We start from the raw sequence: 24,573 nt of genomic DNA, 5'->3' as shown, positions 1-24,573 counted from the left end.
AGTTCAGTATATAAAAAATGGGAGGAAGTCCATATTCTTTGCATGTATTCATCCATAAATGCTAAACGCAGCTTATTCTGTTTTTCCTATTGCTGACTTGTGTAGGAATATTTAGCATGGTTAAGTTTGTGTGAACCTTTTCCTGTTATATTGAAACATTAGAAGATGGTCAGTCATGGTCCATCCTTATAAAGTTAAAGAATATTTTAAAGATAAACTCATAATAGCAATACTAACTTAACAGTTATGGTTAATCTTCTGTTCTTTTTGAAAAACATGACATATTTTTGGGAAATTTTCTTATGATGGTTTGCTTCAATACTAAATACATTTCTTAGCAACATTTTAAAACTGTGATATTGTAAAATTCAGGTCTCTGAATTGATAAAGTTAATTAAGTTTCTGTTCATGAAGTTTATCAAAAAGTCTTATTAGCTCGTTTTCCTAAAATTCCACAAAAATATGAGAATATTTTTCTATCATCTGGTAGATTGTTTCAGAAACATATATCAATATGTGGCTGTGTTAATGCTATTTGGTAGGAAATTACTGGATCTCACTATATGATTAGTTAAAAGAACATTTTGGGAGAATGCAGATATAGAGAATAATAGCTTTTTTGGAAGTATGAGAATATTAGACCTTTCGGGTATACTTAAATAATTGTGTAAAATAATTACACTGAAATTTTAACTATTTTTTATGTAGGCAGTAGCTTGCACAGTATTTATATCACAGTATTTGAAACCAGATTGAGTGGAAACCAGTGTATACAGTGGCGATTGTGCTTATATATTATAGAGAACTTTTCAGCTCTTGAGTAACATGCAAGTTAGAAGCATTCACAAGGCATTGATTTAAGTACAGAATATTTGAAGATGAGGACCATATTCTAAATAGTCAAGCATCTTGATAGGCCTAAATAATCTGTTGATAATTTGCTAGTTTCTACCCGTACACAAATAATAAAAACAAAATAATCCTGAAATATTAAATATTCACCTGATCCTTAAGTTTAGTATTGGTCTGGCTACTCTTGGGGAAGAGCAGAACTTTTGATATCAAGATGATACAGACAATACAACTCTTGTTAACAAAACCATCTTAGAACTTTATACCAAGAGAAGTCATTGTCTACATTTGGGCATACGAATATCTGTTATTCGTATCTGAAATTCATTACCTTTTGGACAGATGTGCTCAGAGACAAAGGTTTCATCTTTTATCATTGTCCTCAACTTCATAACATTTGGAACTATATTGGCAATGTGAAGAGAGTAATTACTTTTTTCCCATTACTTTTATCAATTTTATTTTTTTTACTTCTAATGTGGTAGAAACAATTTTTGACTTTATTTAAATTAATTTGTGTATAATTCCTAGTTTCTCCCCCTTTGCTTAATCCAAGACCTTATTTATTTTGCATCATCTTTTTAAAAGCCACCATTTAAAGTAAAATCTGTATTTGTGGCCTTTATTATTTCACTAAATGTGGAACTGTTTTTTTTTTTCCCCCAGGGAAAAGATAATGACTGTCTGAAATATTGAAACTTTCCCTGTTTGTTTATTAACTTTTTGAGACAGGGTCCTGCTCTGTCACCCAGGCTGGAGCACAGTGGTGTGATCATAGCTCACTGCATCCTGGAACTCCTGGGCTCAAGCAGTCCTCCCACCTCAGCCTCCCTAGTAGTTGAGATGACAGGCATGTGCCACCATGCCCAGCTAATTTTCACATTTATTTTTATTTTTGTAGAGATGAGATCTCACTATTTTGCCCAGGCTAGTCTCCAAATCCTGGCCTTCTCCCTCAGCCTCCCAAAGTGCTGAGATTATAGTAATGAGCCACTAAACCTGGCCTGAAATTTTCACTGTTGAATCATTTGCTTATCAGCTAAACTTCGTAAGTTCTCTTTATATTTATTCATTTAAGAAAATTTATATTGTCTCTACAGAAATACATTTTTATCTTCCCAATTTATTTTTTGATTTGTTTTTATTGAGCTAATGATGCCATATTGGATCAAGAGAGGCAACTCATTGTAAGTACCCACCAATGTTTTTCCTGCCCTGGTTTGTGATGAATGAGATATTTATATAGTTTCAAAGTACCTCTTCACAAAACATTACTAATTATAAAGGGGGAAAGTGTAACTTTGCTGTGGAGAAGGCTGGTAGACATCACCTTACTCAGATGGCCAAAGTGAAAATCTGCTGTCATGGAACAAACTGAAATTGAGGTGGGAAGAATACAACCTTGTTTCTATCTATGATCTTCCTGCCTGAGATGTAAAACCTAAATCTAATCACAGAGAAACATCAAAATCCACACTGAGAGAACTTCTACAAAATAACTGGCCTGTAATTTTCAAAATTGTCAAGGCCATGAAAGTCAGGGAATAACTAAGAAACTGTTCCAGATTAAAGGAAGCCGAAGAGGCATGGCAACTAAATGCAATGTATGATTCTGAACTGTATCCTTTTGTTATAAAGGACATTATTGGAATAATTGGTGAAACTTGAATTGGATCTGAGAATTAGATGGTAGTAATGTATTCCCGTTAGTGATTTTGATGGTTGTATTGTGGTTATTAGGGGAATGTTCTTTTGTTTGTTTGCTTGTTTGTTTGTTTGTTTTTGAGACTGAGTTTCACTCTTGTCACCCAGGCTGGAGTGCAATGGCACGATCTCGGCTCACTACAACTTCCTCCTCCCGGGTTCAAGCTATTCTCCTGCCTCAGCCTCCCTAGTAGCTGGGATTACAGGTATCTGCCACCAGGCCCAGCTAATTTTTGTGTTTTTAGTAAAGACAGGGTTTCATCATGTTGGCCAGGCTGATCTCGAACTCCTGACCTCAGGTGATCCATCTGCCTCAGCCTCCCAAGGTGCTGGGATTACAGGCGTGAGCCACCATGCCCAGCCTAGGGGAATGTTCTTATTTGTAATTTTTTTTTTTTTTTTTTTTGAGACAGAGTCTCGCTCTGTCACCCAGGCTGGAGTGCAGTGGCGCGATCTCGGCTCACTACAAGCTCCGCCTCCTGGGTTCACACCATTCTCCTGCCTCAGCCTCACTAGTAGCTGGGACTACAGGTGCCTGCCACCACGCCCAGCTAATTTTTTGTATTTTTAGTAGAGATGGGGTTTCACCGTGTTAGACAGGATGGTCTCGATCTCCTGACCTCGTGATCCGCCTGCCTCGGCCTCCCAAAGCCCTGAGATTACAGGCGTGAGCCACCGCACCCAGCCTTATTTGTAATTTATATACCCTAAAGTATCCCATGGTTATGAGGTACCAAGATAGCAACAGACTCTTAAATGCTTCAGGAAAAGAAGAATTCTTTGTACTTGTAACTTTTCTATAAGTTTGAGATTGTTTACAAAAAGGAAGGATGGGAAAAGCTGAAGATTCTAGAATCCTAATCCCCGGGTTAAAATCATGGCTCTATCACTTATTACTTCTTTGTATCTCAGTTTCCCCATCTGTAAAATTAGGATAACAGTAGTACCATACAAGCTTGTGTGAAGTTTAAGTGAGTAAGTTAAAAAAAAAAAAAGTACTAAGAGCACTGCCTGCAATAGATATTCACTATTATGTCATTTGAGTTTGATACTTTTACCTTTCTGGGATAAAGTGGCCAACATTGAGTTGCTGGTGTATCCATTAGCAGTATTCAGAAGCTTGGACTATTTATTATTTGTCTGTTGTTATAATATGGCCTTTGTACTGATGGAAATATTTCAGTTTAGAAACATGAAGTGAACATTGTGCTACAGGTCAACACATTGAAATAAATGTAGATATTAAATTTTTTATTTGGGTTTAAAACTATTAACCATAGCTGTTTGATTTTAGTTGAATATTCCAGTGATTATTTAAAGGCTTTTTAGCCTGTACCAATAATAAACAAAACCTACCCTGTTTGTTTCACTCCTAAGTTCCATCTGCCCTTTCACATTGGAGCAATAGCCATGACTCAACATTATTGGTTCCTGGGAACCAAAGAACTTCAACAAATAACTTAGTAACTAAGGTAGCAGCTTTGGAGTCAAATTGTCCTGATTTTGAATTCCGATTCTTTCACTTGCTTTTGACATTGGCCAAGACGCTAACCTCTAAGGTTAGGTTAGGTCTCTAAGCCTCACCTATAAGATGGAGATGACCACGGTACCTTCTTCAGAGTTGTTGTGTGCATGTGAAAGTGTATAGCTCATAGTGTATGCTATAAAAACATTAGCGTACTCTCTACTCTTCCACTCCTGTTGCCCATCACCTTACCCTCGAAAAAAGTCAGTCAAAAGGATAGGCACATAGATATCCAGAAATTCCATTGTCTTATTTGGGGGGTGGGAGGGGATCGATGACTTATCTCCTATTGCTTTTTTAGTGAAATAAAGGCTATCATTTTCAGCTGATGCCCGGCAACTTTTCAGGAAGGAAAACTGTGTGGGGGGTGGGGGATGGCATCCTAATGAGATGAAGTCTAGTGATGACCATAACATTTTCACCATTTCCTAGTACTTTATAGCTATAGTGTTGTCCTTTACTCTTTTTTACCTTTTAAAAATTAATTGTTTTAATATTAATTAGGACAACATATAGTCATTAAGATGGGAACAAAAAGCCAGTTAAAATCTGTATGTTAGGTTTCAAATACTGATTTCTTGTCTTATTTTAATATGTTCCCGGAAATAAAAACATATAATGTATATAAATTATTTCCTTTGATTAGCCATTCAGTCAGCTATTTCTCTGGAGAAATTCACATTCTGCCCAACATCAAGGAAAGAAACCATGGTGTTCAGAAAAGAACGAAGAAAAGCATAAGCTCCTCCTTCCCTAAAAGATATAATTTTAGAAGGCTAGGTGAGGTGGCTCACGCCTGTAATCTCAGCACTTTGAGAGGCCGAGGCAGGCAGATCACGAGGTCAGGAGTTCAAGACCAGCCTGGTCAACTTTGTGAAACCCCGTCTCTACTGAAAATATAAAAAATTAGCCGGGCGTGATGGCAGGCGCCTGTAATCCCAGCTATTCAGGAGGCTGAGGCAGGAGAATCGCTTGAACCTGGGATGTGGAGAGCTGAGACCGTGCCACTGCACTCCAGCCTAGGCAACAGGGCAAGACTCCGTCTCAAAAAAAAAAAAAAAAAAAAAAAAAAAGATATAATTTTAGGAATTGTAGGGAAGTTGACTATTTTAAAGGATCAGCTGTCACAGACCACCAGAAGGGCACAGGGCCATATGCTACAAGCTGGTCCCATGCAGGTCCTCATTTCCATGTAAGACTCCTTGGCTGTAGGGTAGACCCTGGCTACTCCTGCAGTCTGTGAGGTTTTGTTTTTGTTCTAACCTGGACAGCACTTTCACTGTACTGCAGACTTTTCCCAGCCTCTGTGGGAATGGGGGCTACTCAAGGCTTCCCTTGGTCCCGTGTTCATGAGCCGCCAACCCTCTGTTCTGTGCTGCCTGGGAGCCTTGTTGAACATGCCTATAAAGCAGGAGCCTGCACACCTCTGCTGGTCGAACTCTATCAATACACCAGACCTATAAGCAAGAGAAGATTCAAGGAAATGTTCAGGAGAAAAATATTTTTTTAAATGTTTCACAGTTTTTACCTATAAGGCACTTTTAAAACTCTAATCTAATTTATTGTTCCTTTTTACTTTTCATATTTTAATTCTGCTGTAATCATTATCTTTCCAGTTTGGGGGAACATGGCTTTAAAGATAGACACCTGAATTGGACCCCAGGTCTCTCGCTTATTGGGTATACATTAAATAATTTTAGGCAGGTTGTGTTATTAATCACTAAAAAAGTATTTGTTAAATGTCCTGTGTGCCAGGCACTATTCTAAGCACCAGAGATATAACTGTAGACAAGTAAATATGCTATAACATGATTATTATATTCTAGTCAAGGAAGAAGAATAATCAAAATAAATGATGTGCTATAAATATGTAGTATATCACATAATAGATATGGAAAAAATAAATTATTCCTATGAGCCTCAGTATCCTGATCAACAAAATGGGGATAAACACCACCTCACGGACAGTTGTCAGGTTAGATGAGATGACATCTGAGAAAGCTTGAGGATACTATGGTAAATGAGACAGTTGCCCCTGCAGCTTCCTGGCAGTTTGGTAAATGAGATATTTCTTCCTGCTAGGATAGAGCAAATATTATTGTTCTCTGAGGCTTAATTGGCTAGAATAACCTGTATGTAATTTATTCCAAGTACATATCTTTTCATTCACTAGGTGCCATTCTATTCATTAAGTGCCATGTAAGTGTAACTTTTAAAAATCAAATTATATTTTTCTATGGACATAAATAATTTGAGAGATGTGACTATTATAGTAATCCTCTTTGCTAGCTCTGTTGGTGGCCATTTTAAATATCTGTAAGGAGTCTTAATATTAATTGGGTGGCACATTTGTGATTATGAGAGCTAATAGGTTCGAACTTAGGCAGCCAGTCATGGAATCTTTTCTCTGGTGGAAATTTTTCTGTGGAAGATGAATACGTGAAATCTGTGTCCTGCCATCACTGTCACTTCCGATTTCCTCATGTCTTGGTCTCGTCTACCTTGAATTCAATGTTGATTCTGGAAAAATAAACGAGATTTTCCTAAAATTTTTGAACTTCTGAACCATCATGTTGCAATAACATAGTTTTACATTTTGAATGTTTTTCCATTCATTTTTAAACATATTTTTCCTACTAAAAATCTATGATGTATTTCACTTTGCTCTTCCCCCCCGCCTCAATTTGCCCTTGAGGTATTATCTGTTACTCTATGAAGTATTTCATAATTTTCCCCCAACTTCCTGATTTTTACTGGCTTTATCCATCTGCTGTTGTGTTTTTTACATTTGGCTTTAGCCTCTTCATAATGTTGTGAGTAATTGTCAGTTGAACGATCATCTACCTTTATCTCTTTCCACTTGTCAAAGTACAAATATTCTAACTTTTGCACAATTGATGTGATTCCATTATTAGCTAATAGGACCGATACTCCATACACTAAATATTGATAACTTACATTGAAACATTCTTTTTGATAAAAAGATGCCTACATACAAGATGAGTAAAACCATAAAAAATTATAGACTATTAAAGTGAGCAGTTCTCTTGCATTTGAATGGCAGATTCTATTGAAACTGGACCTGCAAGTTGAGGAAATCACTGAGTACTAAAGGAATACTTATTCACGTTCGGTTGATTTATTCTCTGCACAGACGGGCTGTGGTAGTGGGAGGTGTAATTCACAGCACATTAGCTCTTAGCCAGTGTCACTGCTTGAGTAGTGGTGTGAGTCTTGTGTGCTGTGTAGTGTAATGATGCCTGTATTCCTACACTCAATTTTGCTACCCCCTCGCTTCAACACTAAATTGATTTTTAAAATGTGAACCAAAGGGGCCTAGATGTAAAAATTATTGTATGAGATCATTTTGAGAGTTTTCAGTGTGACTAAATATTACTTTTTAAATGGCCCTATTTTATTCCATTAGTATTTTTAAATCTTTAGTTATCATTTCAGTGGGGAAATCTTTGTTGTTGTTTTTCCAGTAGTATATTTAATTCCAGGGTGACCAGCCACATCTTGCTGCAAACATGATTGATCATGACATTTTATACTTTTTTAAAATTTCAGTTATATTTCAGTATACAACTGATGGTCAGAAACCATTTCTGAAAAGCTCCTGGCTTGATTTCCTCCCTGCTCAACGACCCCTGTACCGTACCCCCATTCTACTTTCTCTTCTCTCTTCCTTCCTTTTCTTCCAGGCACCTGTCTTCTGCCATATGCTCATCAAACCTAATTGAAGCTTAGGGAGGGCTTTGGTGAGGCAGTTCTTTGGCCATGCTGTCCCTCAAGGATTTAATGCAGGTGGGATGTGTGTGTGGCCCTCGAGCCATGTCAATGACTGCCACAGCTCCTGGATTCTAAAGGCTGGTCACCTCAGGCCCTAAAGTTGTTTCAAATCTGGGACAGTTTAGTCTTAGAATAGATATGGCAGTAATAATACATTTTGGGTCATTTTGTCCATGGAAATTAACCTCCAGTTCTTCTGCTAATTTTATATAAAAATCTGTGACATGCAGACTATTTTTAGTCTCTCTAAAATTACAATGCTTTAAAAAAATAATTTTCATGAGTGTTAATTTTTTTCTTTTATAAGTGAGTAATATTGCTGTCATCAAATTGCTAATTATATTTATGTTTTTAACATCATCTCATTGATACCATTTAAACTTTGGTTCTGTGTCTAAATCTTAGAGAAATTAAAAGTGAAGTATTAGGACCCAAAAGGGTCCCTATACCATAGGGCTCTGGAGTTCATTAAATGTCACTTAATTTTTTTTCTTCAAGTTAGAAACACAACTATAATATACTAAGTCATTTGTCTTCTTAGAATTCTGTTGTTTTAAAAATACATTGTTTTTTTTCTCCAGTCTTAAAAAGAGATCTGTGCTCTTGTGTGCAACTTAAGAAATAGGTCACCCTTAATCAAGAAATTTGTTGGATAACACTTGTTACCATTTGGTAGTATTTTCTTCTTATCCTGTTTTTCTTTTCATTTTTAAGCACTATTTCAAGCACACAGAAAAATGCAAGAATACTTTGTGTATTGAACACCTATACAATGACACCAGGTTTAAAATGTTAACCTTTTGACATATTTATTTCTAGTTTTTGTCCTTGGCCTCATTTATATGTATATATGTGTGCATATTTTGAAACATAATTGAGATCATATGATGTATACAATTTTGTATTCTTTTATTTAACATTTTTAGTATTTTCCCATGTCATTAAATAAATGTTAATGTTTTGTTGCAACACTAAATTTGTGCTAGTGTATGGACAGATTTTCTGCTTTTAAAAAGTGATGATTCTATTCCCGTTTAATTTTACATCATGTTTTCAGTCCTTTTGACTAATATATTCTGTAACTTAAAACACTATTTTTCAAAAAAACTACAGTTGCACCTTATTAGTGGGTCACAAATCAATTTAGCAGATTGCAGTCAGCATTTTTAAAAGGAATAGAAAAGATTAGAGTATTCCTGTAGTTCTTTGGCAGAAGCTGTGCATATTATAGTCAATTCTTTTGTTTCAGTTGTCTGTATCTAAATTTAAAAAATTTAACTAGGGGTCACAGTCAAAAGCATTAATAGGATCTTATCAGTCAACCCGCTTCATATATGTTAGAATTTGACATCCATCTTTTGTGCTTACATTTTTTGGATAGACTTATTGGAACTGGATTTATGGAAAGTGGGATAATAAAATAGTAAGGCCGGGTGTGGTGGCTCACACCTGTAATCCCAGCACTTTGGAAGGCCAAGGCGGGAGGATCACTTAAGCCTAGGAGTTTGAGACCAGCCTGGGCAACATTGCCATCTCCATTAAAAAAGAAAATAAATTAAAAAAAAAAGATTATACCACTCACTCTATATCTCTAGGTTTTAACATTGAAAGGGGTTCCTTGCCCTCAAAGTGATTCTTTCCCACTCAGTTTTACTTTGGGGTATTTTGAGCTTACTCAAGGATGATGGTCCCTTGGCGGTGGTTAAGTTGTTTCCTTAATATTTGATTATAAATTTATCAAAAGATTGTAATTTGGATTGCTGATAGAAGTTAGAATTTTGAACTCTTATTCATAAATCTCAAAATTTTTCTTTTATGCCCCAATTCTGTCTTTCCACCTCAACTCTCTGTCTGGAAGTACCCTTATCTTCTGTTCAGAGTGAGGGCAGCTTTCTTTCCCAAGCACTGATGCAGCAGTCAATTCAGTCAGTTCTCCTAAATGAAGAAACAAAACACATAAATATTTATATTAAATATATATTTAATATGTTGAATTTTCTCTAAAACTTAAATAGACCCTTTGATACGGCATACTTTTTATATACAGTAATTTTTAAAATACAACGTCAAAATAACAAATCTCAGCATGTTTTTTAGAATGTGTCGGGGCTTTTCTTGTGTGTGCCTGTCACTTTTAAGGAACTTACTACAATTTAGGAAAAGGAACTCAAGAGGAAGAGGAACCAGTCAGAGCTGAATGGTTGGATGTGGCAAATTGATAACAGGAGGAGAAATGAGGAAAGTTGAGAATAGTTGTAGGTCTGTTTTGGGGAGATGTGTAAGATGGAGAGTCGGCTGGCCTACTCCTTGAAGCTATTCATTCTCTTATCTTTAATTTTTTTTTTTTAAGAACTATTCTATGTCAGTTGCTCTGCTGGGTGCAGGGCATCCAAAGAGGACTGAGTGCCTTCAAGGGTCTCACAACCTTGCCAGGGAGTCCTGTGAACAAATAATTAAATACCAAGGCCTCAAAGCATAAGCAAGCCCGGGCATTGGAGTCCAATTATGTTTAAATCTTGGCACCTCCGTTACTAATTGACTATTGTGAGTAGTAATTATTGAACTTTTTTGAGCCTTCATGCTAATTTTCCTCATTTGTAAAGGGATATTACTAGTTACCTTGCATGGTTTTTGTGAGAATTAGAGCATATGCATGTAAAACAGCAGATGCCTGGCATTATAGTATATTATAGTTGTTGTTATATTGTTACCGTTTTTATTACTCAGTGTGTTAAGTGCCAAACTAGAGGTTTATAGTAAGTCCATGAAAGCCCATGGAAGAAGCTTACAACTACTGGCCCTGGTTTCTGTGCATTGTACTGTTGTAGTTCTCTGCCTCCATTGTGCATGTGTATACATACTTCATTATCCATGTCTGTGGAGGCCTTTTATTTGTTTGTAGATAGAATGTGTTTCTTCATGTTGGTTACTCATCTCATTCCTTTAAGTGTAGGAATTCTTCAAGATTCCCTTCCCTTCCCTTCTTTTGTTTTCTCTCTCTCCTAAAAGCTCATCTATCAGTTCCTACTGCTTCAGCCATCGCTTCTATGAAGATGTTTCCCAATTCTATAGGCACAGCATTTCCAGCTGCCTGCTGGGCATCTCCATCTGGAAGTCCCTCTTGCATTCAAAGTTAACATGTTCAAAACTGAACTCATTCATTCCTCATTAGTTCTCCTCCTTCTTTCCAATCCCTACTAACGGTAGCATTATCACCTCCAGCAAACAAGTTGGAATCTTAGGTTCATCCCTTACCTTTCGTTTGCTTTCTGATCCCTCCCCAATGTCTCCCTCATCCCATCAGTTGGCCACACTAGCCTTTTCCACCTCCATGCTACTGCCATCATTCAGCTTTTCTTCCCCATCCCTATTGCCACTACCCTCATTTAGGCCCTCATTATCTCCCACCTGGACTACTGGAAGAGGCTCCTCCTAACTAATCTTCCTTCTCCTTTTCACTGTACCCAACATAGCAACTGCCAGAGTAACAGGATTAGGCTCAGAGTAACAGTTTTAGTCTTTAGCTCTAATGACATTTCTCCCTTGCAGACAAACCACTTATGCCTCCAGATTTCCTGCAGAATTAAGTCCAGACTCTAAACCTGACTTTCAAGGCCCTTCACTCTTTAGGTTGTCTGTTTTCCTGGACTTGTTTTACCTTCACACATTGCCCGAATGGGTAGCCCCACAGCTCCCAAACTGGTTCTGTGTTCTTCCACCTTCTTGTCACTGCTTATCTATTTCTTTCTCCTAAAATACCCTTCTTTCTATTCCCATAACTCCATTCCCATCCCCTCTCCTGCTTCTGTCCCTACTCAGGGAAATTTGACCATCTTTCAGGCTCAATCTGAATGCTGCCTCTACTGTGAGGGACACCTCTAGCATCTAGTTGTGCACTGATAGCTGCTCGTAACTTTTCTTTGTTATCTGTTCCTCGTATTATTCAATTTAACCAAATTTTGAATCTACTATTATAGCTCTTTTCTTACAGCTCTTATTTCTTTGTATACCCTTCATATGTGTTGAAGTGGAATTTAAGAGGATAAATAGAAAAGTACCATAGTGGTGGTTTGAGGATCTAAGATACAGGATTGGATGAAGGAAGATGAATTTGTTAGTAGCTGTGGAAGGATGTGATGCAGTGAGAACTGCAGTCAGCCATCTAAAGTACAATGTGAGAAGACAGAGCTGACTTGCCCAAAGTTTTACCTACTCAATCCTTATTTCCATGAAATTGTTTAGCTTTTAGAATATTAGTGTTATTAGTGTTTACTCTTCATCTATTATAGATCTAGAGAAGAACTTTAAAGGAGGCCAAGATCTCCCCACCTAAAATTCAGCTTACAAACATATTTAGAATAATATTATTTAAAATTAGTGATATGCCTATATTAGCTAATTTTCCAGGACTATGTAGTATGCAACATCTTTTTGAGTTGAATCAAAATATTATTTTAGATTTGGTACATCTCTAGTTTGTCCATCAAGCTACCCTCTTTTTTTTTTTATTGAGTATTACAAAAGTCTCCTAATTGGGTTCCTCATACTCCCTTGGTTTCCTCTTCTCTTGTCTACCCAAGTCATTTTCTACACTGATGATAAATGATTTTGTTTTGTTTTCTAAAATATCTGATTATGTTACTGGCTGCTTAATAAAATACCATAGTGCCCTTGCATTGCTCTTTGGATAAAGAGCAAACCTCTTATGGCCTGTTCATCCGAGGTGATCTAGTTCCTGTTTGCCACCAGTTTCATTTCATACAGTGCTCTCAGCCTTGCATATGCCCCTCCTTGTGCTGCAAATATACCCCCCTTACCTGTTTCCTTCCCACACCCCCTTTTCTTCCTTTGGATATCAACTCTTTGCAGACTTTCCTGCAAAGTTATTTTCCCTATTCTAAGCTCTCATGGCACTCTTGCTCTTTTTCCCTTGTAGCGTCTGTTACCAGTGTAGTTTTACAGTTCCTCATGATTCATTTTTTATTACCAGTCTCTTCCATTAGACCATAAGCTTTGCAAGCTCCATGTCTGGTTTTGCTCACCATTGCATCCATGCCTAGCACAGTACTTGATATATAGAAGGTGTCCAGTCTCATTAATTTAATGAACGAATGAATGAATGATATTTTTGTTCATTAGCTAAGAAAACCCAACTCTGTAGAACTTTAATGATAAAGATTATAAAATACTAAATATTGCTTTCATTTATGAAACTTTAATGACAAGGCTTTTTCAATTTTTGTATATGTTGTGGAGTATTAGATAATTAACTGTAGTAAAGTGAGGCCATATAGAATCACAGAGTAAGAAAACAACCTCAGATGTCACATATTCCAGGCTTCTCTCTAACGTATTATGTCGGAGTCCATGCAGCTTCCTAAACATCTCTAGTAACAAGCACCTCAGCATTACCAGAGGTTGCTCTGTTTTTTATTTCTTTGAGCCAGAATTGGCCTGCTATAGTTTCTGTCCATTAGCATCAGTCTCTAAAGTAATACTTACAGCCTGGCTCAGTGGTTCACCCCTGTAATCCCAGCAATTAGGGAGGCCAGGCCAGAAGATCACTTGAAGCCAAGAGTTCAAAAGTAGCCTAGTCAATATAGCAAGACCCTGTCTCTAAAAGAAAAAAAAATTAATACTTACTAGATCTATCTCCTCTCCACAGGGAACCCTTTTAAAAGAACAGACAACTCTCCTGTGCCCCTCCAGATTTATTTCCCTCAGTTCTTCCTTTACATACTGTGTTCCTGCCATATTGGCTCTAGAAACAACTGTGTCCTCCTCTTTTTCCCTTCAGACCTCCACACATACTGTTTCTCTCTTCAGAACACTTTTTCACCCCTGCCCCAGATCCCCTGGCTACTTTCTTCTCATCCTTTAGATCTCATGGAAGTCTCTTTGACATCCCCTGAATTGTGTTAGTTGCTTCTTCTACGTGCTCCCACAGCCCTTATTCATCCCCTAAAACAATTCATCCCACATTTTATTGTGATTTTTAAATCCAGACTACTATACACAAGAAGGGAGGCCACATCTTAACAGTGCTCCTCATCATATTCTCCATTGTCTGTTTAGCACCAAGCCTGGCATGTAGTGAGCTTCAGTACACTCTTGACTGAATAAGTTTGAGAACACCAAGCTTACCATTTTCTAAGCTAGCATTCATAGATGTGGTGGTATGTGATTTCACCATTTTCTGGTTGTGCTACAGCTTATCAGCATCCCTTAAGAGAAGCACTGAGAAAAAATTAGAGTGTTCCAGATGAAATATGACCTGTGCTACATGAAACATATTATCTCTGTAAGTTTAGAATCCCATGGTTTTTTTTGTTTGTTTGTTTGTTTTTTTTATTTGCTCTGGAGGAAAATTTCGTATTCTCTTTTGGTTGTGAGCTAAATTTTGAGCTGTAGGCATTATCCACTTATTTCAGTACTGTTTTTTTAAGAGTGTTAATGAAGTGAATTTAAAGAAATGGTGTTTTGGAAACAGTTATTTAATTTACTCAAGCTGTTAGTCTGTCCTCCAGATTGTTAACCACTGACTTATGTGAAAATTAATGACCAGAAGGTGTGCTTTTCTGAATGCTCTCTTAATTTTTGTCACCCAGTTCATTACAGCTTCTTTTCCTGACCTTTTCAGTAATGCATTCTGAAAGGGGTGTTTTCATTATTATCATTGAGATAATGATAATAATGATTGGGGGTGGGAAGAATTCCTTAACTTTTGTTATTTGAGGAGGTAGAAAAGTAAATAACATAGGAGATTATATATGCTAGTAGAGTGGGGAAGACTTTTTGAAAGTTACAACGAGAAAGTAGAAGAAAGAAAATGTAAGAGTTGAGAAAAAAATAAGATCACAAAAAAGTAACAAGGAAAGAAACTGTAATTTACTGATTACTTGATCACCGGCCATGTGCTTCCACAGTGTTATGTACTTTGACCTATGTTGTCTCTTCCATACAATGACTATGAAAAGTAGACATTGTTACCCTCATTTTATACAAGAGGTCATAGCCTTAGAGTCACACTCACAGCTAGTGAATAACAGAAGACTTTTTCAGACCTAGGCTTGTCTGGTTCTAAAGCCAACTGTTCTAATTTGATGTAGCAAATGGTTTTGTACAAAGGAAGCAGATGGAGCATCACTACATAGCATAATGTTTAAAAGTGTATGTAGACTCTAGAGCCTGTTGGCCTGGGATCAAATCCTGGCTCTGTCATGGTTCTGCCACCTACCAGGTATGGTACCTTAGACAAGTTACTTGATTTCTCTGCGTGCCTCATTCCCCATCTGTAAAATCAGGATAATTGTAGTACCCTCCTCTTAGAGTTGTGAATTAATTTAGTTAATATATAGTAAAACATGTAGAACAGTTTCTGACATATAGAATATAAGTGTTTGCTGCTGCTATTGTTAGTTTGTGTGTGTGTGTGTGTGTTGTATGTGAAAGGTCATATTTCTGAAAAGTTTGAAGATACTGTTAAAACTGTTGTCAGGGCCGTTAAATCTGTGTGATCTGGTCAGACTTGTCTCAAGGTTCACCTCTTAGAGTTCTTGCTGAATCATATCCTTAATCCCTGACCAGGCCCAGCCCCAAACACACACACACACACACCTCTTTTTCTTTTCCTTTTCTAGAATTGAAAGCCAATTCAGACCTTCTCTTTATTATAAAAGAAAGGAAGAATAAAGATTCACTATAGGTAATACATAAATAAGAATCTAGTAGCCTAAGTTAAAAGTTGTAATTCAAAGCAAAAAAAAATTTTAAAACCTCTTCTTTTACATTTTTGTGTTCCGTAATAGGATGCCTCCTAACCTCCCTAAAATTCAGGTTCATGGGATTTAAGCAGATTGTTACATGACAGTAAAGAGTTTGGGACATTTCTGATGATTATTTGTTTCTGTTGTGATGTAACTGTATTACTTTAACTTCCTTTTCCTAGGAAATTAGAATTTCTTTTTAAAAATCATTTTAAACCCCTTTTAACTTGCTGAAGATTGTCTACCTGGTTAAGGACAGAATATAAGCAGAGAAAGCTATAGCTGTTACTTTGCAGAGAACCTAATGATTTGTCTTACTTTGAAACTAATGAAGGGTAAAAGGGGCCCCTTTTAAAAATTTCTGTTTGGAGATGAGGGGCAAAGATTTTCCTTTTTTTTTTTTTTTTTTTTTTTTTTGAGTTGGAGTCTCGCTCTGTCACCCAAGCTGGGAGTGCAGTGGCTTAATCTCAATTCACTGCAACCTCCACCTTCTGGATTCAAGTGATTCTCCTGCCTCAGCCCCCTGAGTAGCTGAGATTACAGGTACCTGCCACCACGCCTGGCTAATTTTTGTATTTTTAGTAGAGACGGGGTTTTGCCATGTTGGCCGGGCTGGTCTCGAACCCCTGACTTCAGGTGATCCGCCCCCCACCCCTCCGACCCGGGCACCCCAAAGTGCTGGGATTACAGGCATAAGCCACTGTACCCAACCAAGATTTTCCTTAAGTAATGGACTAACTCATTATTTTTGGCTATGTTACCTTAATTAACTTAAATTGATTCTTTGTTCAAAAACTCAACAAGGAAGCCTTGATAATTCAGTCAAGTATTATAACACTAATTTTTATTTTCTTACTGCATTCGAGAACTATATTTGTATATTATTTATGTATGCTGTAATCTATTTGATTAGTGCTCATGAGCATTGTTCTCAATATGACTTTACTGTAATATATTGCCCATAGTTTTCTAATTTTTTAAAACGATGCCATTTTGTTCTTGAATGACAACCATTTGTAATACTTTAAAAAGAAAATATATTCCTGGGAAGTATTTCTAGCCTCAGGTATAGCAGAAATTATAAAAGTTCAGTCCTCATATCAAAAGATATGCCACATTCTAAGTTAAAGCCTTGTTGTTGCCTAGAATTATAATGTTTGTAAGTAATAAGCAACATTTTTGCTGATGGCATTCACTTTCATTTACTTATCAAGTAAATTTCTGAGTCTTTTGAATTTGGTTTAATCCTTTCATTCTCTGAGCTGCTTCTCTACCTGTGAAAACAAATCATTTTTTACTGCTGTTTACCACCATCATCACCAAATAGTATCACTTCATCCAAGCAATGTGATTTATATGTCAGTTTCTATCAACTGTCACAAACCGGTTTAAAACTATGGGTTCTTCTTGTTACCAGAGCAAATGATTAAGACTGTGAGATAGTGTGTAGAGGGCAGGGAGACCCAGAAAGAGGACAGAGCAGACGAGGAAGCCTCAAATGTGAGATTGTCACTTTTTTTTTCTTTTTTTGGAAACAGAGTCTCAATCCGTCTCCCCACCTGGAGTGCAGTGGCGCCATCCTGGCTTACTGCAGCCTCAGCACCCCCCTAACCCTGGGCTCAAGTCATTCTCCCTTGTCAGCCTCCTGAGTAGCTGAAACTACAGGCACGTGCCACCATGCCCAGCTTATTTTTCTATTTTTTGTAGAGACGGGGTTTCACCATCTTGTCCGGGATAGTCTCAAGCTCCTAGGCTCATCTGACCACCTTGGCCTCCCAAAGCACTGGGATTACAGACGTGAGCCACTTCCACCAGCAAGATTGTCACTTTTAAAACTAGCCATGGGCTGGGCATGGTGGTTCACGCCTGTAATCCCAGCACTTTGGGAGGCTAAGGCAGAAAGATTGCTTGTGTCCAAGAGTTCAAGACCAGTCTGGGCAACATAGCAAGACTCTGACTCTACATTTTTTTTTTTAATTAGCTGAGCGTCGTGGTGCATGCCTATAGTTCCAGCTACTAGGGAGACTGAGATGGGAGGATCACTTAGGACCAGGAGGTTGAGGCTGCAGTGAGTTGAGATTGTGCCACTGCACTCAGCCTGGGTGACAGAGCAAAACCCTGTCTCAAAAACAACAACAAAAGCAACAACAATTTCTCTAGTTGTTTCCTGAACTCATGGCATCCTCACATTAATTTTCCTCCCTGACCCTGTTTCTTTTCAATAAGTCTCATTGTCCAGTTTTAGAAGTGTGAGCATGTTTGTAGCAGTTTTCTAAGTTATCTGATGATCTCGTGAGGGTATATTAATCCTCTTCCTTCTTTACTTGTTGGCAGGGGGCTTGTACATGACAGCTGGAATAGCCTCCAGTTGAGGGGCTTGGTGGTGCTCCTTATCTCTAAAGCAGCTGGGCCCAGCAGCGTGAACACTTCATGTCAGAACTATGACATGGTCAGTGGGATCTACTCATGGTAAGAAGAATTTAGTCTTTTGACATTGCTCTCTACATCGTGTTTTCTTTTACTGGACAGAGGTCAGTGGAAATCACCATTCTTTGTCATTCTCTGATTCAAAGATAGATTAAAATATAAGGTTAAAAATGGATTTTTATTGTTCATAATAAGTGAGTCTTTGCCAACTCTACACATAACTCTAGTAAATTTCTTCACACATTTGTGTGAAATACTTTCCTTTCTACTTTGGGCATTTAAAATTTTCTGTTCATCACTTCTCCCTCCGTTATTATGTATCATTGTGTCTCTGTAGAGACCTCTGTGCCACTTAGTTCAGGATTTATGATTTTTAAATCTACTCAAAATCATACCTTGTTGGCCGGGCACAGTAGCTCACACCTGTAATTCTAGCACTTTGGGAGGCCAAGGCTGGTGGATCACTTGAGACCAAGAGTTTGAGACCAGCCTGGACAACATGGTGAGACCTCATCTCTACACAAAATTTAAAAATTAGCTAGTTGTGGTGGTATGTGCCTGTAGTCCCTGTTACTCAGGAGACCAAAGCAGGAGGATTGCTTGAGGCCAGGGAGGTTAAGCCTGCAGTAAGCCGTGATCGTGTCACTGCCCTCCAGCAAGACTCTATCTCAAAATAAAATAACATAAAATAATACCTCATTGTATAAAGATTGATGCTACTATCATTTTAAGAGCTATAGTCTACTTTTTTACTGGTTATTGGATTAAAAAATTTTTACGTCTCATGCATTTAGATTAAAAAACAAATTTGTAAGTATGTATTACTCACTTTTTGCTGCATATAAAATAAAATTTTCAGTTTTGTTTAAAAAAATCACTGGTTATATTTTTAGTAACAGTATGTCAGCAATAATTTTATTTAATTCTAGCAATATGCTTGGCACTGTATTAAAAGCCTGTATAGATGTAACAATCAACAGGTAGACTTTGGCATATGAAATTAAAACCACCCTAACAATATGGGTGATAAGGAAATTTTCCTCACAAAAAGCAGTATTTCTAGGAACTTTGACTTATGGCTAATTGACCTTGTTGATTTACTTTAAAAATAAATCTATGTTTTTTTTTTTTATTTCTAGTGGTCTTGTCCATAAATGTTTTCTGTTCCATAATATTTAGGGATTACTGTTGCTTGCCAGCCAGAAATTCAATGATCCTCATTAGCAAGCAAGCAAGCAAAAAGATTACTGTTGTGACTACAAATGCCTATTCCTCCAACCAATATAATTTTTTGTAAACCTTTTACCATTCATCCATACAAATACCCTTCACTATAAGGGATATTTTGTGATCACCTATTCACTCTGAAATGGTTCATATTTGTTTAGTGCTTTTAGGTTACTAAGCATTTTTATGACAGCTATTCCATTTGGTTCTTATAATAATACCATAGTAAGAGTTGTTAAGCTTATTTGACTCAAGAAAACAGATTCAAAAATTTTGAGGCTTTTTCTGGTGACACGTAATGGGGAGAGTTGAAGCTCTAACTGTAGTTCTCATGTTCCTTCCAAACCTCATTGTTGTTTATTTTTTCTTGATTGCATTCTACCTTTCTAGTCTATTTCAAAATATATATGTATTTCAGTTATAGATCAGACTAGCATTAAATTAGTATGTTAAAAAAAGTCGTCTTGTAAGCATATCTTTAAAAACTTTTAAATGGAAAACTCTTTGGCACATCTTTAGTACATCTACATCCTTCCCCAAAACCTGCTTGAATTAGAGCTCAAAAGTTTACCTTACAGGCCGGGTGTGATGGCTGATGCCCATAATCCCAGCACTTTGGGAGGCTGAGGCAGGTGGATAATGTGACTCCAGGAGTTCAAGACCAGCCTGGGCAACATGGAGAAACCCAGTCGCTACAAAAAATATAAAAAATTAGCCAGACATGGTGGCATGTGCCTGTAGTCCCAGCTATTCAGGAGGCTGAGGTGGAAGGATCGCTTGAGCCTTGGAGGCAGAGGTTGCAGTGAGCTAAGATTGCACCATTGCATTCCAGCCTGGGCAACAGAATGAGACCCTGTCTCAAAAAAAAAAAAAGTTTACCTTATAAATTTTGTAGATAACTCTTGGCTAAGTTTAGTTGCAATAACTAGAGAAAATATATAAAAATTTAGAATGAGTACTAATTACCTGTTAGTCCCTGGAAAGCAAATGGACCTCACATTGCCTTGTATCCCATATATCTCTGTTTTCGGTTAGGAATTCCATTGATTTTCAGTCTGCTGACTTTGACCCTTTCTTATTAGTCATCTGCTTGTATATTTGGATAACCACACGTACAGATAATGAGCACCTACTAATTTTTTATCTCTAATCCTAAAATAATCCTTGCAAAATACTATGTGATACATAGTAAAGATTCAATAAATATTTGTTACATAAGTAAATTATTCCTATTTTACAGAAGAGATTGCTAATACTCAGGTTAAGACTTATCTGAAATATTTTAGCTAGAAAGTGATAGAGTTGGGATTGAAATCCCATTTTTATCTCAAAGTGTATACTCTTTCTATTCGGCAGGAGCTATTAATCTGTATGCACATGGTGCACTGTGATGTAACCTTGCGTTTCTAATTCTTATCTAGCCTCTAGGAAACAATTTCATTGCTTTTGGTCCTTCACATAACATGTTGGTAGATGGTCATTATAATCCAAGCAATTTGACTAAAACAACTTTGGAAAAGAGTAGGGGTACATTGTGAACATGAAACCTTTCCAAATAACATAAATGGGCTTTATACTCAAGTCTATAGAATCCACAGTTACATTTAAGGAATAATCCTGGCATGTAAACCCAGGCTGTTTTCTATAATCAGACTTCATCTAGTAAGTCATTGGGGGTGTTTGGGTGTTTTACACACTTGTTAATGTGAAAAAGTAATTTGGTATAGTACTATGAGAAACCATTAATTTGTTTCTCTACCCCTGAAGTCATTTCTTTAGCTCTTGCTTCCTTAATTGTTCAAGTGTAACTTTTGCTGGAGTCTTGTATCTATAATGCTACAGTGAATTATTTAACATTTGAGGGAAGTACTGATTTGGGAGCTTTTTAATTCACCTCCAAACTACTGGGATTTACCTTGTTGGTATTTTTTCTCTCATAAACTTGACTTTGATATCAGATAATGGGACCTGAGTAAATTACCTGAGGGACCAAATGGGAGTTAGGTGATCTCTTTTGTTTGGCCTAAGGATATAATTGGTGCTGTGGATATCTAGTGAACTAATCATATAACAGCCAGGAGAGGCAGAATTTAGGCTAAAATGTAATAACTACATTTTGAAAATCGGGCAAGAAAGCCACATTTATAAAAATGTACCGTAAACATTCACCATAGCCTTTTGCCAACAAGACTGTGAACTTATTATCCCTAGCCACAATCAAGAAAATGTTTACAACTTCCCATTCTATTAGTAATAGCATAGTTTTATTTTGTGTACAAAAGATAGTTTATTACAATAGGTAACGCATAATTTTTAAAAGTCTAGATTTTTCTCATGATATGATTATTAAGTTTACAGAAATTCACGTGAATATTTTGGCTGATGGTTCCACTTTCTTGGTTGTTTTATCAAGAACTGACTCAATCTTCTCTTCTAACTAGTAGTTAAAAGCAGTCCACAGACTGAACATATTTGCACTCTGCTTTCATTTCCTGAAGTTTCCCAGCACCTTTAACTGGTAGAAGAGACTGAAGCAAGTATGCCAAATGCATTTTCTTTTCTTCTTGAGTACCGAGCTGGACTACATTTCTCAGCTTCCCATGCAGGTGGGTGGCCATGTGACTGAGATCTAGCCAATAGAGTAGGAGTAGAAGTGATATTTACTATTTCCTGGCCATAAAAATGTTGCATTTGTAATACTTGTTAAGCAGATGATCTGGGAAGTGACCCATTCAAGATGAAAGTTGCCTGTGTCTCTGAATCACTCTTGAAGGAAAGTCACCTGCCCATCAGGAACATCCATACAGACTAGATGTATGAGAAGAACAATCTATTTGTTAAGCCACTTAAATTTTAGGGTTTATCTGTTGACAACAGCAAATGTTACCTTTTTCCTTTTTTTTTTTTTTTTTTTTTTGAGACAGAGTCTTGCTCTGTCACCCAGGCTGGAGTGAAGTGACGCAGTCTTGGCTCACTGAAGCCACTGCCTCCCAGGTTCAAGCGATTCTCCTGCCTCAGCCACCCAAGTAGCTGGGATTACAGGTGCCCGCCACTGCACCCTGCTTCTACACCCCACAAAGACGTGGGGTATAGAAGTACTTAGCAGGGCTCAGAACAGTACCAACATTGTAATTAATAGGCACTCAGTACATAACTGAGTGATTGTATGAATAACTGTTACATGATTGTATGAATTTATGGAAAAGAGACTAGCTTCATTATGTATGCAGGTATTATGGATTGAATTTTATCCTCCCAAAATTCATGTGTTGAAGTCCTAACCCCTAGTACCTCACAATGTGACCTTATTAGGAGAAAGGATCTTTATAGAGCTAATCAAGTCAAAATGAGGTCATTCGAATGGGCCCTAACTCAGTATAACTGGCATCCTTATAAAAAGGGGAAATTTGGACACAGATATGCATATACAGGGAGAATGCCCTGTGAACTGAAGGCAGCCATCTACAGGCCAGCCTCACAGCCCTAGAAACTCATATATGAGAAGCAGGGAATGAAGATGAGGTGGAAAGGAAAGGTTGAAGTCAGACTGTGAAGGGCCTGAGGAATTAGGGCGATATCCTGGATAAATTGTGGGGAGTTCAAGAGGCAGCAGAGTGGACTTGGAATCTGGAAGCTGATTGCACCACCTACTAGCCGCGCCTCAGTATGTACTTCACAGAATGGTTTTCAGAATTAAACGAGTGAGTAGAATAATGCATGGCACAGTAAGCATTCTGTAAGTGTTTGCTCTTATTCTTAGCTATTATCAAAAAGGTGTTTAAGCAAAAGGGGTCACGTTACTGTATCTGTGCTATGGAACATAATTAGCTGATGCTTAGAAGGTGACCCTGAGAGGTGAGGTCCAAGATAGAGAGTCAGCCAGGGAATTAGTGAAGTCGTCTAGGCAAAAGCTGAGAGGGAAAGCAGAGACATGGAGAGGGGATGGAGCCGTTGCCCATAGCAAGCAGTTAACAATTGGCTGAACCAGACTTGAACTCACTGGGTCCTTTGATTTCATGCCTTTTTCTTGTCAGCATTTACCAATTTCTCTTCCAGAGCTTAAGTTGTAACTAGGTGTTCAGTGGGACAAAAGGTTCTGGGATCAATTAAGTGTGGGCATACCAAGTTAAACAGAGTTAGAGAGATTCCTTCATTTGAGAATTCTCAGGAGTTAGGTACGGATTTATGTATCATGACTTTGAGATATTGTTTCCCAGTCATTTGACTACAGAACCCATTGGTCCCTGTCAGTAGTAGTACACCTTGTGGAAAGCTGCAAAAGTTTGGTATATGTTTCTCTATATCAGCATGCCTAACTTTGAATCCTAATGAGAACTCTGTGAGGCAGAAATAACAGTTTCAGGCTGGGCACGGTGGCTCACACCTGTAAACCCAGCACTTTGGGAGGCTGAGGTGGGTGGATCATTTGAGGTCAGGAGTTCGAGACCAGCCTGGCCAACATGGTGAAACCTCATCTCTACTAAAATAACAAAGAAAAGAAAAGAAAACAGTTTCACCAGTGAAAAAACTGAGACTCAGGTGAAGTAACTTTCCGAGGTCCCACATTAAGTAGTCAAGTAGAGGAAGAAATATGTATATTGGTTATAAATTGTCTGGGTTCAAATCCTTGTTTCATCACTTACTAGCTGTGTGACCCCAGACAAGTTAGATAACCTCTCTGTGCCTCATATGTCTATTAAGTGGATTAAGTAAGTTAATACGTCGAGAACCCTTACAACAGTGCCTCATACATAGAATATGCTTCACAAATGTGGTTTATCATTGCCGTTCCAGACCCCAGTCATGCTGCTTCATGGCCTTTATTAGATTTCCCACTCCTTCAGAGTAGGCACTTAGCTTTGTGTACTTTTATAGCTCGCCAATGCCTTGGACATAGTATTCATTTAAATCTCTATCTGGATGACTGGATCTTCTGTATAACATAAGTGTTTTAGACTGAAACAAACATTTGAAACACGTGTTTTACAGTGTAAGTCTTACAGAGTAGTTTAACATGGACGATGACTTAAAGGGATGGCGGTTTATTATGTCCTTTGCAACCTGTAGTTCAGGATGTGAGCTATAATCAGACTCTGAAGCACTCTTCATGAAACAATCTTAATTTTAAGCTAGTTATTATGTGAAGCAATATAATATATTTAAAGAAGGAAAAGAAAAGTGTTGACCGGGCGCCATGTCTCATGCCTGTAATCCCAGCACTTTGGGAGGCCGAAGTGGGTGGATCACGAGGTCAGGAGTTCAAGACCAGCCTGGCCAAGA

At 37.6% G+C, this 24,573-nt stretch overlaps 1 protein-coding gene across 5 annotated transcripts in view; it reads left to right on the top strand.

Moving 5' to 3' along the window:
* PDSS2 (decaprenyl diphosphate synthase subunit 2) overlaps positions 1 to 24,573 on the top strand; it is a 317,872-nt gene that overhangs the window by 114,801 nt on the left and 178,498 nt on the right. For 4 of the 5 annotated variants that reach the window (XM_063630738.1, XM_055260463.2, XM_055260474.2 and 1 more), the window contains exon 2: positions 17,974 to 18,108. The exons of the other annotated variant lie outside the window; for it this stretch is intronic. In XM_063630738.1, the coding sequence (XP_063486808.1) occupies positions 17,974 to 18,108 (135 nt within the window). The remainder of the gene's footprint in view (positions 1 to 17,973; positions 18,109 to 24,573) is intronic. 5 annotated transcript variants of the gene reach the window in all.

This window comes from Symphalangus syndactylus, chromosome 2, assembly GCF_028878055.3.
Source record: "Symphalangus syndactylus isolate Jambi chromosome 2, NHGRI_mSymSyn1-v2.1_pri, whole genome shotgun sequence".
In the NCBI taxonomy this organism is placed as follows: domain Eukaryota; kingdom Metazoa; phylum Chordata; class Mammalia; order Primates; family Hylobatidae; genus Symphalangus; species Symphalangus syndactylus.
The sequence above is the reverse complement of the archived record's forward strand: the minus strand, read 5'-3'. Positions and strand labels throughout refer to the sequence as shown.